Raw genomic sequence first — 14,872 nt, 5'->3', positions numbered from 1 at the left:
GGGTGCATCAGGCCCAGCACTGCCAGCTGGGGGGGGAAGGGATTGTCCTGCTCTGCTCTGCGCTGGGCGGCCTCACCGCCAGCACTGTGTGACACAATGCCAGAAGGACACAAAACTGTTAGTGTCCAAAGGAGGGCCATAGGGATGGTGAAGGGTCTAGAGGACAAGATGTACGAGGAGCAACTGAGGTCCCTCGGTTTGCTCAGCCCACACAGAGCAGGCTGAGGGGGGGCCTCACGAGGGGAGCGGAGGGGCAGGCGCTGAGCTCTGCTCTCTGGGGACAGCGACAGGACCCGAGGGAACGGCATGGAGCTGGGACAGGGGAGGGTCAGGCTGGGTGTTAGGGAAAGGTTCTGCACCCAGAGGGTGGTCGGGCACTGGGACAGGCTCCCCAGGGCAGTGGGCACAGCACCGAGCCTGATGGAGTTCAAGAAGTGTTTCAGTAACTCTTTCTGACACGTGGTCGGATTTTTTTGGGGGGGTCCTGTGCAAAGGCAGGAGATGGACTCGATTATAATGGTGTGTCCCTTCCAACAATAACAGAACACTAAAAAGATCCTCTGTTGTAATGGGTCTGGCTGGGACGGAGTTAACTTTCCCTGCAGCTGCTTCGCCTGCACCTGTACCTGGAGCAGCCAAATGGCACCAGTGCTGTGTCTCTTAGACGCCCTGCAAACCCCCCAGAGCCAGCAGGGGGTGGGCAAGGGGTGGGGAGGGGACATCACCAGGGCCGCTGACCTAAAGCAACCAAGGAACAATCTTTACCTTGTGGCCTCACACTCAGCAATAAAAGGTGGGAATGGGGAAGGAGTGGGGCGGAGCTGGGGGAGGGGGTCTCTCATTTGAGGATGTCTGTCCTCCCAAACAACTGCTACGTGTATTGAGGCCCTGCTTCCTGGGACATGGCCGAACATTGCTCATTAATGGGAAGTAGAGAATAATTTTTTTCTTCACAATGTGCTTTTATTTATTGTTTTTCCCCCTCTTTTCCCTTTTTATTAAACTATCCTTATCTCAACCTGTGAGCCCTTTTTTTCCTTTCTGGCATACTTTCTTCTCCCCCTTTTCTTTTGAGGAGGAGCAGTGAGAGAGCGGTTGTGGTGGACTTTGGCTGCCCACCTGGGTAAAACCACCACACCTCTCCCCTTAAAAAAAAAAAAAAAAAAAAAAAAAAAAAAGCCAGTAACTCTGGTTATTTCATAGAATCATAGAATCATAGAATATCCCGAGTTGGAAGGGACCCATAAGGATCATCAAGTCACTCCAACTCCTTGCACCACACAGGTCTACCCAAAAGTTTAGACGATGTGACTAAGTGCACAGTCCAAACAATTCTTAAATTCATACAGCCTTAGTGCAGCGACTACCTCGCAGGGGAGCCTGTTCCAGTGTGCGACCACCCTCTTCCTGATATCTAGCCTGAACCTCCCCTGACTCCGCTTGACACCGTTCCCGCGGGCCCTGTCACTGGTAGTTACGGAGAATAGGTCAGCGTCTGCCTCTCCACTCGTGAGGAAGTTGTAAACTGTGATGAGGTCTCCCCTCAGCCTCCTCTTCTCCAGGCTGAACAGGCCCAGTGACCACAGCCGCTCCTCATATGTCTTCCCCTCTAAGCCATTCACCATCTTCGTTGCCCTCCTCTGGACACTCTCCAACAGTTGAATGTCCTTTTTGTACTGTGGTGCCCAGAACTGCACACAATACTCGAGGTGAGGCCGCACCAGCGCAGAGTAGAGCGGGACAATCCCTTCCCTCGACCGACTAGCAATGCTGTGCTTGATGCACCCTAGGGTACGGTTGGCCCTCCTGGCTGCCAGGGCACACTGCTGGCTCATATTCAACTTGCTGTCAACCACAACCCCCTGATCCCTCTCTGCGGGGCTGCACTCCAGTGTCTCGTCACCCAGTCTGTATGTACGGCCAGGGTTGCCCCGTCCCAGATGCAGGACCCGGCACTTGCTTTTGTTAAACTTCATGCGGCTGATGATCGCCCAGCTCTCCAATCTGTCCAGATCTCTCTGCAAGGCCTTTCCACCCTCAGCCAAGTCTACAGCTCTTCCAAGTTTGGTGTAGTTAGCAAATTTGCTTAAAACACCTTCTAGTCCTACATCCAAATCGTTTATAAAAACATTGAAGAGGACTGGCCCTAGAATGGAGCCTTGAGGGACCCCACTAGTGACCATCTGCCAACCTGATGTGGCCCCATTTACCACAACCCTTTGAGCCCTGCCCGTCAGTCAATTGCTCACCCATTGTATGATGTTTTTGTTAAGTTGTATGCTAGACATTTTGTCCAGTAGGATCCTATGGGAAACTGTGTCAAAAGCTTTGCTGAAGTCCAAAAAAATCACATCAGCTGGTTTCCCTTGATCTACTAGATAGGTGATCTTACCATAAAAGGAAATCTATTTTTTTTTTGAGGCAGGACCTACCCCTCATGAACACATGTTGTCTGGGACCAATGGCTGCATTGTCCCCCAGGTGCGCTTCAGTAACTTTGAGGATCATCTTCTCCATAATTTTACCAGGCACTGAAGTGAGACTGACTGGCCTGTAATTGCTGGGGTCTTCTTTCTTGCCCTTCTTGAAAATTGGTACAGCATTTGCCAGCTTCTAGTCTACTGGGACATCTCAATTCCCAGGATCATTGGAAAATAATTGAGAGACGATCCCACGATGACGTCAGCCAGCTCTTTAAGCGCCCTGGGATGAATCCCATCTGGACCCATGGACTTGTATGGATCCAGGTGGAACAGCAAATCCCACACACATTCAGGGTCAGTTTGTAGTTTATAATTCCCACCGTCATGGTCCTCCAGCACCTGGGGTCCCAAAGCCCATCATCAGTGTTGAAGACAGAGGCAAAGAAGGCATTAAACGTCGCTGCTTTGCCTACGTCATTGTCTGTGAGGAGACCTTCCCCATCAAGTAGTGGACCTACGTTTTCTTTGGTTCTCCTTTTTCTGTTCACATATCTATAAAAACCTTTTTTATTGTCTCCCACAGATATGGCCAGCTTCAACTCTAATTGGGCTTTGGCCACACAAATTTTCTCCCTAGAAACGCGAACAGTGTCCCTGTATTCCTTCCACATTGTCTGACCCTCCTTCCAGCAGCCGTACACTTTCTTTTTTCGCCTAAGCTCCAGCAGAAGATCCCTGGTCAGCCAGGCTGGCCTTCTGCTCTGCCTGCATGAATTCTGATATTTTGGAATTGCCCGATCTTGTGCTTTTAGGAGGCAGTGCTTAAAGACTGACCAGCACTGGTGGACGCCAATGCCTTCAGAAGCAGCTTCCCAGGGAACCTTGTTGACTAGTTCCCTGAGCAGCCTGAAGTCTGCTTTCCCCATATCCAGGGCTGAAGTTAACTCTGAAGTTAAGCCAGTAACTCTGGTTATTTTCCTGCGAATGCATGCCAGCAGTGTTGGATTTATCCTGTCTGTAGAGGTCTCCCTGCTCCATGGAGAGCTCACCCGGGAGGCAGGCAGGAGGGACAGCCAGACCCTGCTGGTCCTGGTGGCACGGCTGGGCTCTCCAGGGGACACAAAGGGCACTACGGGAGGGCACTGGATGATTTGGTTCACACAGATTAAAGGCAGGATGCAAATTCTTATCTGTAGCCTGTTTTCAGAAACGTGCAAACATGCGTGCCCATTTTCATCTATCTGTGTGTCTGCTCTGTCTGCTATTCTTGACCCAACTTTGCCAAAACTCATATTGTTGTATGGAGGCTGGAATGTACAATTAGCGTATGACACATAGACAGAGATGGCAGCAAGCTCACATTAATTCAAAAACTCACTGAGGAATTTCAAGGACTAAAACCTGACGTTTGCAAAGCTAACCTGAAGAGCTTTCTCACCCATAGTTGTATCTCTTTGCCCCTTTGGAAATTACCTGTACTGCTCACTATTTCCACAGGAATCATCTCTTACCAAAACATAAGTATCCTTTGAAATTTCTTCCTCAAGTTCAACTTCCAACTTGTTAACAGCTGTTTTTGGTCGGCTGATGGCGACAGCCTTTGGAGCTGTGTCTCTTGGGACACCCTGACTGGAAATGTTGCCAAGCTGCACTGCGTCTTCGGGGTCAGGTGCCCCTCTGCTCCACCTGAAGAGAACTGAAAAAATAATGCGCGGACCATTTTTGCTCTCATTGCACTGCCAGCTCTTCTTCAATATACTCTCAGACAAGTTCTCTTTCCATGTTACAGCTTTCTAACTTTCTCCCACTCCTACAAACATGCATTATTTTTCCTCAGTTGTTTGTCCAATTTTCCTAAACCAAATATTTATTATGAGGTAGATTAAATTATTTATTATGTTGAGAGAGATATTTCTAATGCCTGTCAACCTCTCTATATAGCTCTTCTACTCACACACCTCCCAGACCAGCATCCACTGCGGAAGATATTAACATGCGCCAGGGGAGTTTTATTTTTATTTTATTTATTTTTATTTTTATTATTTTGCACCAGGGGAGTTTTAGGTTAGATGTTAGGAAGAGCTTCTTTACTGAAAGGGTTGTGAGGCATTGGAACAGGCTGCCCAGGGAGGTGGTGGAGTCACCATCCCTGGAAGTCTTCAAAAGACGTTTAGATGTAGAGCTTAGGGATATGGTTTAGTGGGGACTGTTAGTGTTAGGTTAGAGGTTGGACTCGATGATCTTGAGGTCTCTTCCAACCTAGAAATTCTGTGATTCTGTGATTCTGTGATGCTTCTTGCTCCTCCTGCTATTAAACCACCTCCTGCAGATTAAACCACCACAATAAGGAGACTCTGAGCAGATATATGTGGTTAGACTGGAAAATTCTCATGACAAATTTGCAAGAATGACTGCACTGTGTGGGGAATCCATTTCCTGGGCCAGCTCCTGCCTGCTCACACTTCCCCAGTGCCACAGGGTTGTAACTGGCCGGCCTACAAGTCTCACTCACCCCGAGGACTAGAGAAAATTTGCTTATCTGGCCCAGAAAATGTCCAGCAGCAATGCAAAGGGAATCACAATTTGACCGCCACAGAGAGCAGGTGGCTTTTCATGCCTTAAAGAACAGTGTGATCTGAAGGCCAAGGGTCAAAAAGGATCTTTTGTAGTCTGCCTCTTTGCCCTGGTATGCAAATGAAATGCCTTATCTTCATCTCAGGGAAATTAATGTGGCTGAATGAGGAATGACAATGTTGCTGGGGGAACATGAGCTACACGTTCAGCTCTGGCTAGCCAAAGTTCTATGGGAAATGCAGCAAGGGTTTTTCTGCATCTGTTGCTAAAGCCATTAAGTGAAAAGCTGAAGAAAAAATGGCAGTACATCTCTGCACTAATTCCATTCAGATCAGCATTTACAGCTCATACAAAACCCTGTGCACTGCTTTGAAAAAATGTTACCCCTTGTGTTATCTAAACAATAATCCTGGAAATAATTGTAGTTATGTCTAGAAGACATGGAGATTGACTTTTTCTATTCATGGCTAAATGTATTTAATAATCCTCAGTTAATAATATAATGATGCCTTTATTTACAGATCTCTACTGCAGAGGTCTCTGAAGGGCAGTTTTATATAGCAAGAATTATTTAAAAGGCAATTTGTCTTTGGTGGTGCTAGTTGTGTTGGCTAACCAAACAGAAAATGCACAGTGGTTGTTCCCAGTGAGAAGTGGCCAAGGGGAATGAGTATCACTCAACTGAGCCAGCAGAACAGGGCAAGGGAGCAGGTGGATAAAATGATATAGAAAAATAAAGCTCATCAAGCTTGCTGCCATCCTTTGAAAGGCTGCAGGTGCTCACAGGTAGCAACTGCCTGAAAGCTCCAGTTTTTCCTGATGGTCATTCATGAGCATCCATCAGGATGGATCACACATGGAGTGGGAGTGTGTGCGGGGAAAAAGTATTATCTTTTTCTTTTAATGTGAAAAGCTGGAAGTGCACATCATTGAGGAAGCAGAACACTTCCAACAAAGTTTTTGAGGCACTGAATTCATTCATCACCTATAACAAAGGACCATGTGATGTGTTGACCGATGTATGCATACAGCCGTAAGGCAGTACTGCTTCCAGCACGATTTACTCACGTGCTTTGTTCCCATTGCCATATACTGTTTCCTGCAAAATATCTTATTCAGGGGTTCCCGAATATTCTTGCTGATAGCATGCAATTTTGCAGGTGCTTTAAGAGCACTCTCTCCTGTACTTGTTGAGAAGCAATGAGGTACTGATATGTTGGATGATACACCAGCCAAACAGAAGGTGCAGCAGCTGGCAGAAATGGGCAGCAACCAGTTAGCCAAACTCTGAATGGACACTTCAGTTCAGCATATGCATGCAGAGAGCCACAGCAGCCACATTCAACTGAAATCAGTGGAGACTTTTTCATTGACTTCACCATGCATTACATTAGGCTGTGCGTAGTGAGGTCAAACACTTTTGCAATTCCAAACTGGATTATGAAACAAACCAGAATCTGGGATCCCCTTTCCTCTAATCTCTTTATAATCATTTCTAAGAATGTTTAATACAAAACCCTCGATGCATGTTTTCTGACGCTGCTCCTTGACCTCCTTCCTCCAGTTCTTGTTTCCTCTCAGGGGCAGACCAAAGCATCTATGTTAGCCCTGCACCCCGGGGACACAGCCTCTGTTTTGATGCTTCTCCTTTTCGCCAGGGCAGGTTTGTCATTAAGCTTTCTGTTGATGAATCTGGATGCAGGCAAAGATAAAGTTTACAGACTCGCGTACAGCCACACAACCCAGTGAAGAGAGCTGCTCACAACTGAACTGTGTGAGCGCTGAGTTGGCCAGATCTGCTGCTGCCTTTCAAAGGTATGAGGACGTCTGTAGCCTTTGGGCCTCTTCCATCCCAGCAAACAGAGCCAGTCCTGTGTGTCAGGGACTGACGCCAAGGCTTGCATTACTCACACCATGGCTGAACTGGACTCAGAGCAGCCAGACTTCTCAGCCAAAAGCATGAGACACAAGGAGAAACAGACATAAAAGCTATTTCTGGAATAACTTCAGTTCTTCCAGTTGCATCAAGAAGATAAAAACTCCAAAAGTATGTCCTGCAAAAATGCCTTCTTTAGTCATTGCATTTAGATCAACAGTCTGTAGGCTAATTTCCATCACAGTAAAACTCAGTTCTGGTAACCGTCACTTCTTATCTGCTGGGGTGATTGCAAGCAGCGCTCAGCCTCGCTTAATGTGTAACAGTATAACTGGAAAAAAGTCAGTGAAGTTCCTTGTGGCCTTGAAAAAGTGCCAGAGCTTTTATATATTCACTGACAGTTGGAGTTCAAAGGTGACGACAATATCATTCTTGGATATACTGAGAGTCAATCATCATCTGATCTGAATTGAAAAACAAATGCCTGGGAGAGCGCGTAGGGGGAATTCAAGTCAGAGCTGGTATGCATGGTAAAACCCTTCATCCCAGCACCTGTCCAGCATTAGCAGGTGGAATTCAACTTGGCTTGCAGAGGGCATTGGTGGGTCTAAATGTTTTTAGGATCCTTCTAACTATTTCCTGGGGAAAGCCCTGACTCTCACAGTGTCAGCTGCTTCAGGTGTTAACCTCTTGGAGACAGGAGAGCCATCAAAGAGAACAAAATGCTAAGTAATTATTATTATATATTTACTTAAGTTGCTTATATTGCTCAATCCACAGTGTCGCCCCTCACAGAATTTTAGGTCAGATGTCAGAAGACATTCCCTGACTCTGGCAAAATACCGATAGACTCATAGACTATCCTCAGTTGGAAGGGACCCACATGGATCATCAAGTCCAACTCCAGGGTTTGCACAGGACCACCCAAAAAACAGGTGCACTCGATCCCACTGTCTATGTCATTAATAAAGCTATTAAACTGTACCAGCCCCAGGACAGAACCCTGAGGTACACAACTCGTCACCGGCCTCCACGTGGACATAGAGCCATTGACCACCACGCTCTAGGAGCAACCTTCAAGCTGACTCCTTACCACTGAATGGTCCACCCAGCTGTTCTTATGCTTGTCTTCAGGTAAAAAGACGTATAAAATTATGTGTGGTGACTGACATTTCACACTTAAATCATGGAACCAGTTATTTTAAACTCTTCTAGGGTGATTGCATGCCCAAGACTCCCATTGATCTGTCGAGAAAGAGACACAGACTTGCACCAATCCAGATCACAAGAGTCATGGCCCACTAATTGGAAATCTAAATTAATAGGTGTTTCAAATCCTTTTTAGCCTCAGGTTACAATATATACAAGCATGCATGTATGCAAATGAATCACTGTAGCAGTGTAGTATTACAGCACCAAAAATCATTGTTTGAAAAACTGTTTTGGTGGCAAAGATGTGTTGGACGTGCTATTGTGAAAAGTATTTGCAGCAGCGATACAGAAACTTTGTATTTATTTATTTTTTGTATTTTTTTGTATTTTGTATTTGTATAGGGGAGGACTTTGTCAGATGGCTCAACATACTCTTTAACAAAGTCAGACTTTGGAGCATAATCTACATGCTTTAAAACAGCTGTCATGAGATATAAGTCGGCGTTAAAGGTGTGACTACTTCCTTCCTTCAGGAAGCACAACTAAGTGGTTGCTGGTAAAACCACTGCAAAATAAAAGTTATACTCCTGGTGTAACAGAAAGTAGAAACCTATCCCTGGTCCAAATTCTGATCTGGTGACCTGGTGATATATCTCTCTATTAGACAAGATTTTAATCCATTAGATACAGACACGTATGTATTATAAATTAAAAAAAAAAAAAAAAGAGAGAAAAAACGACTTTATGTGAAATCAAAATACATTAATTAATACAAGTGAACAAGTTCTGGAGAGAGATTAAGGCAGTCATCCTTTTTTTGTTATTTTTTTCCACTTCAGCTATTTTAACACCATCACAGCATGTGCCTTAAACTCATAAGGACCAGAACAAATTAACTCTTGGAAAGCAAACTGAAGTCCAAACAGTGGCAAGAGCTGGCAGATCAACAGTTCTAAAAACAAAACAAAAGACACTTTTGCCTTGTTGACCCAACCTGGCCTCGGGTAGCAGTGAGAGCATCCGAGTCTGTTCTCCTGAGAGCTTGTTGGGGAAGATGTAGCTGTAGGGGTATGGGAAAGCCACAAAAGCTTCCCAGTCTAACCAGCTCATGGATTCTATTGTTGCAGCTGCTGCACGTGAGCTCCCTCTCCCAGTGCTGAAGCACACACTGGGGGATTTGTCAGTGGTGCTGCTTCCCCAGGCACAGGCTTCACCGACTGCAAATGATGCTATGGGGTTTTTGGTAGGGAAACTGGGTATGTCCAAGGGGACCAGCTCTTCCAGCAGTGTGCTTTAGCAGGGGAGGGTTGAACTAGAAGCTCACCCAGCTCCTGTGTGAACTTTAAATTTGTTAGGAAGCCCATGCTGATGTCACGTACTCTGTATGTGTGGCTGATTCTCAGGCAGACAGTGCTGCACTGTGGATCTGTGGCAGCTGGTTCAAGGCTCCTCCCTTGGTGACAATGGACACGTAGGGAAGCATGCACCAACTGTCCCCAGCTGAGTGTAGCTGACAAAGCAAAGGGCATAAGTGAAGGGTCTTGTTTTGGACTGCTGTGCTGAGGCATCTACCCCTGGAAGACAAAGCCCAAAGGTTTTCATTTCAGCTGGCAACTATGCAGAGAGCTAGGTCAAACCACTTGAGCGCAGTCCTTCAGTGCCTCCCCGTGATTGCTCACCCAGGCAGGAGAGGGAGGCCAGCTCAGCAGAGGGTCCAGCCTTCACTGTGAGCACAAGCTCAGTGAAGGCAGACCATCCTGGGCAAAGCTTTTCTTTCCAGTCTGCAGAAAAATACTAATGCAGGCCATGATGGCGTTTGCATGAGCAGCCCCCAGGGGTTGAACGATCCTGTCCTCCTGCCTTGACTTACCCATCTGTCCTGTTTTGCTGCTGCAGGTGTAGCTTGCAGCATTTCTGGATGATGACAAATCACACGTAAAACAGGAGAGGAGTAAAACAGCATAATGAAATTTTATTCTGAAAATATGGCAAGAGTCTAAGGCACTTCAAACATTTAAATACACATGACTAAAGTGAATGTGACAAGGTAATAGCATTCCATAAATATGCACCGAGAACTACACTCAACTCCACTCAAGGGGAATATACAGCTGGTACCTCTAATTTTACTCTTCAATAAACATGTATGGAGCTTATACACTGACACAGTTAATAAAAATATGGTAACATGACATGTAATTCTTCATGTAGTTTTTAATTATTAAGGAATATAAAATGTTGAAAATACTGTGCGAGTTAATTTTATAGATACTATTATCTTTCATATAAAAAGTTATACATTATCCCCAATTAGCAACAAGTTACTTAGTGAACTTCTGACCTCATGAGAGGACCTATCCCCAGTATCTAACCCAGTTACCCACCAGCTCAAGCTCCACGGAGCTCACTATTTAAGCAACTGCAACTTCCGAATTTCAAAAAAATTAAAAACATCAAAATCGTGTTGGAATGAAATTTATCAGAATGTTACTGTGATAAAGTCTAGGCACAGTAAATAATATTTTAGAATGATTAAACACAAGCCACTGGGACCCCTGCAAGGATAGCTTTAGACCTTTTAGGCAGTATACAACATAGGGAAGGACAAACTATAGCAAAGAAAAACATGATTTATGCCAGTGTATGGAAAGATGAGTAGGTGAGCAAAAGAACAGTTCTGGCTAAGGCTCTCAGCTGAGTGCTATCTCACTATATGCTTGCTTCAAGTTTGTAGTTTTCTATCTTTAGCACTAGATCTCTGCTTTCACTTTGCTGGTGAGTTCAGGCACAAGACAATTACATTCAGTATCTGTCTCAGTAAAACAGTAACATTTAGCAGCTTGAAGATGGCATTAAGGTTTTTACAGATATTCATGCACCACTATTCAAATGTTGCTCTGTGGGTAGGACCAGGTGATGTCTTTCTGCTAAGCCTAGGAGTGCCCTAGAAAAGAGAAAAGAACAATTAATCAAAGGGAAATTATTTTAGCCTGCTAAATAAGAACACAGCAATCACAAGCTCTCTGTTCAATCCCTTCCCGTTAAGTGCAAAATTAATCTTTTTTTCCTCCCCATTTTGGGAAGTACAGTACCAACTATCATACAACCTGCTCATGTATGCAGGAACAGGTGGATATTTACCTGAGTATCTAGGACAGTTGTAACTCCACACACAACTCTGTTGTTGTGACCAGGTCAATAATTAGTATTACAATGATGCAAGAACATCTCTGCATGCTAGCCATATTGTGTGAACCCTGCCAGCAAGCTATCTGCACCCCCAGCAATAAGGGAGTAGTATGTATCTATCCTTCAGCCAGGGATCAGGCTACTGCAGCCAGTCTGTATTTTAAAATGTACATTTCACTTACCAGCATAAAATTATGCCATGAATAAAGTTGAAATTTCATTTGCTGTGCAGCTGTCAGCAGGTTTCACTTTTTGTTCATGTTTTACTAAAACATTCAAGTTTTAACTTGTGTTGACGCAAGTTAAAATGTAAACTGTGTTCAAAATATCTAGGAGGTTGTGTACTAACCGGGGACTGTGTTTTGGAAAAGTTGACATGGGCGTAAAGGAGAACTGCTATGTCCTTGTGTCCAGCTTCCAGGGCTATTGAAAGCGCTGTGCTGCCATCCTGAGAGAAAAGAAGAAATAAGAGAATTAGTGTTTGTGTCCTCTCACAGGTCTCTTAAAGCCTCATCAGCTCACAGAGAAGGGAAGTTACCGAAGTGGAGGTCCTACTGCTCAGACAGTTGGGTTAATTTAGAGTCTTGTTCAATTTCTTTTATTATAATTAAGTGACAACAAGCCTTGTGCTGCTGTTTTATGAGGCAGTCCAGTTGTCTGAGGCCTCATAATTTCTCTCAATGAGAAGACTAGATTACTGCTGAGCAAGAATGAGCACGCCATTATCACACGTTACATGCAGAGCTGTGAAAGACCAGTGATTTCAGAAGATTGGTCTGAGAGAAACTACTGTGTCAGTGAGGAGGGGAAGAGAAGGTAAAGGAGGGTTAAACGCTCTTCAAGTATTATAACTGTTGTTATGAGGATCATTATTGTGTTATAACTCCCATTAAAACTAAGAACACTGCCATTCATAGCACTAAATGCTCCTTGATGGCAGTCTGACTACCAATAAATGGGCTTTCCCAGTCCAATAGTCACCTCATTTTCTCAGAAGATACTATTTCTTTCAGAAACCATAGTTGTTGAGGCTGCTAGAAGCAAACAGTGCTTTTGCTGAAAGCAATGAGTTCTGTTACTGAATTTATTGAAACCGGTTTAATTCAATTATTTTAATTTATTTCAGTTCTTTATTGAAATAAATTTATCCAATTTATTTTCCATTATTTCAATCTATTTGAAACCGATCTTAATAAATTCAATATTTCAACCTATTGTTTTCCCTTTAGCCCTGGGTGAGGAAGGGGATGTCCGACAACTCGTGATGTGAACCTCTGAGCTGTCAGAGGGCACTCTTCTAGGAACCTGCCACACCCCCAACTCTGCTTTCCTTGCTTCCTCCCCTTCCTGAAATCGAAGCACCATGTAGCTACAACACACTGCTCTCTGTTGCTGTTTAAGTTACAAGGCAGGCAGCTACAACCTCAGCACAAATATCACAGAGGCTTGCTGGTCCACCGCCTGGCTTTTGGCCCTATTTGAGAAGTCCTCTTACAGGCACTGCCTCTTAGGCTGGCTCTCTGAGTGGAGCATGGTTTCCAGACACTGCTGTATCACTGGCATTAGAGAGGTCACAACCAATTTCAGGGAGCTCCAAACCCTTTCCCCAGCATGGGAAACGAACAGCATCCAAGTGGAAAGTCTTCTTATGAGACTACAGAGAGCAACTATAAAGAAATCTAATTGCCCTGTGCAGACAGGGAGATAGAACATAAAACACAACAAATTGCAAGCCAAATACTCCTCAGTCAACACCATGAACAGCAAGGCTCTTAAAGAGAGACATGAACCACTACCAGAGTGGCACACATCAGCAGTACGAAGCTCAGCTCACTACTGACCATGCTGTCTGGAGAAGTGTCAGTAAGTACAGCTGGGGGAATGCTAAAAATCTTGGACTCTCTGAGCAGAAACCCATTACAAAATGAGTAAGAGGCAGACAAGATTTGCTTGGGAAACATTATGAACTACCTACCAGAACAGTTAAATACCATGTCCCCATAAAGACTTGTAGATACAATTAATAGTGCTAAGAGCATCCAGGCTGCAGTAACCAGGATTGTCCTAAGAAGGGTCTGTTACACCGCAGCCTTCCTGCATTTCCCCTCAGGCAGGCGTTACGCAGTACTGACAAGAGGCAGAGGCTCCTGCAGCAGGTGAGTCAACAGAACTGTTGCCTCTGCCTCCCTACAACAGTTTCAACCAATAACCACACAAACCCTCCCAAATCCCAAACCCAGGCTCCATTTCAGTGTTGAGGAGGTGAGAGCAACAGGAAGTGAAATGTACCCAAAAAATGATGTTGTTAACAAGAACACAGAAACCAGCTAAGTCAACGGTCAACGTTTTCCAGCTTGAGAACTCTACAAACCAAAATCTCTGTCTGATGATGGTGTAGGCTGCAGCGATCTCTGCAAACAAGAAATATGCCAGCGTCTCACTTGGCGCTGAGGCCGCACCCTGCATCTGTTTATTGTCAGAACAGAGTGGCATAATGACTGGCAGACCCCACCTGTAGTCTCAAAAGTTGTGGTGTACCTACTGAGCGAACATCCTCTGAGAACTGTAGGGCTGATGCTTGCCATGACACAGAAAAATAATACAGCAAGGCCATTGAGTCACCAGATAAGGTCCTAAATGAAAACTGGAAGACTCCTGGGAAACGGGGAGGGAAAGTGAGAGGGATGTTTTACCATGGACTCGCAAATGGTTTTTCTTCTGATCACTGCACACCTATACAGCTAACTACAAAAATTGCTACTGGGTAGGTCTGTTAGACGACCAAAGGCAGCAAGGCAAATAATCTCAGCAGCTGCTACCTCAAAACAGGATTCATGCATTTGGTACTTAGGCGTTGTGAGTCAGAGATTCATGTCAGTAGATTTCAGCAGCTCTCCAATGAGTCCAAAAACTAAATGAGAAAAACATTCTGGAGTGGAGAAGCTATCTGGACAGGCAACTCACATTGTCCTCCAGGGTGCCATTACACCCAGGCTGAGCCAGCAGAAGTTTGACTATTTCTACATGTCCGTGTTCACTAGCACACATCAGAGCTGTAGAGCCCTCATCATCCTGGATATTGACGTCTGCGCCACAGGCCAGCAGAGCTTTCACCATGTCTATCCGCCCGTGACTCACAGCTAGCATCAGTGCGGTCTGACCAGCCTGCACAAAAAGAAGAGGAAAAAAAATAAATCACCACACAGACAATCAGCGGCAAAGCATGCACGCTTTTTTGTTGCTGTTGTTGGCATTATGCTTCTTCTGGGGGCCAAAAAAGGCGTTACTTTATATAGGACTGTCAAGTCTCTGCTTGCCATTAGTTGAATACCTTTTACACATAATGTATCCCACATTTGCATAGCTATTTATTACATTAATGAAGGACATCATACCCGTTTCCGGACATCTGGAGTTCCTTGGAAGGAACTAAATGTTGCAGAATTTGTAAATGCTTCCCATAATCCAGTAATGCTTCTTTCATATCATACTTATTAAAATATATATATATATGTATATATATATGAGACATCTAGACCTGATGCTCAAGTATTATTCCATGGATCCATTATGTACACAGCAATCAAAAATATAAATGTCAAGAGACCGTGGTGGTTGAGAGCAAATGACTGCAAAAGCAGTACCAATGGAGCAGGGA

General features: G+C 44.7%; 1 protein-coding gene across 4 annotated transcripts in view; it reads right to left on the bottom strand.

Annotated features, from left to right (window-relative positions):
• Positions 1-9,977: 9,977 nt before the first annotated feature.
• KANK1 (KN motif and ankyrin repeat domains 1) overlaps positions 9,978-14,872 on the bottom strand; it is a 127,194-nt gene continuing 122,299 nt past the window's right edge. For all 4 annotated transcript variants that reach the window (XM_035309084.1, XM_035309085.1, XM_035309083.1 and 1 more), the window contains exons 11-13: positions 14,179-14,379; positions 11,564-11,662; positions 9,978-10,969 (exon numbers count right to left, since the gene is read on the bottom strand). In XM_035309084.1, the coding sequence (XP_035164975.1) occupies positions 10,907-10,969; positions 11,564-11,662; positions 14,179-14,379 (363 nt within the window). In that variant the 3' untranslated portion in view covers positions 9,978-10,906. The remainder of the gene's footprint in view (positions 10,970-11,563; positions 11,663-14,178; positions 14,380-14,872) is intronic.

The sequence above is a fragment of the Oxyura jamaicensis genome, chromosome Z (assembly GCF_011077185.1).
Source record: "Oxyura jamaicensis isolate SHBP4307 breed ruddy duck chromosome Z, BPBGC_Ojam_1.0, whole genome shotgun sequence".
NCBI lineage: Eukaryota > Metazoa > Chordata > Aves > Anseriformes > Anatidae > Oxyura > Oxyura jamaicensis.
This window is presented reverse-complemented; position numbering and strand designations above follow the sequence as displayed.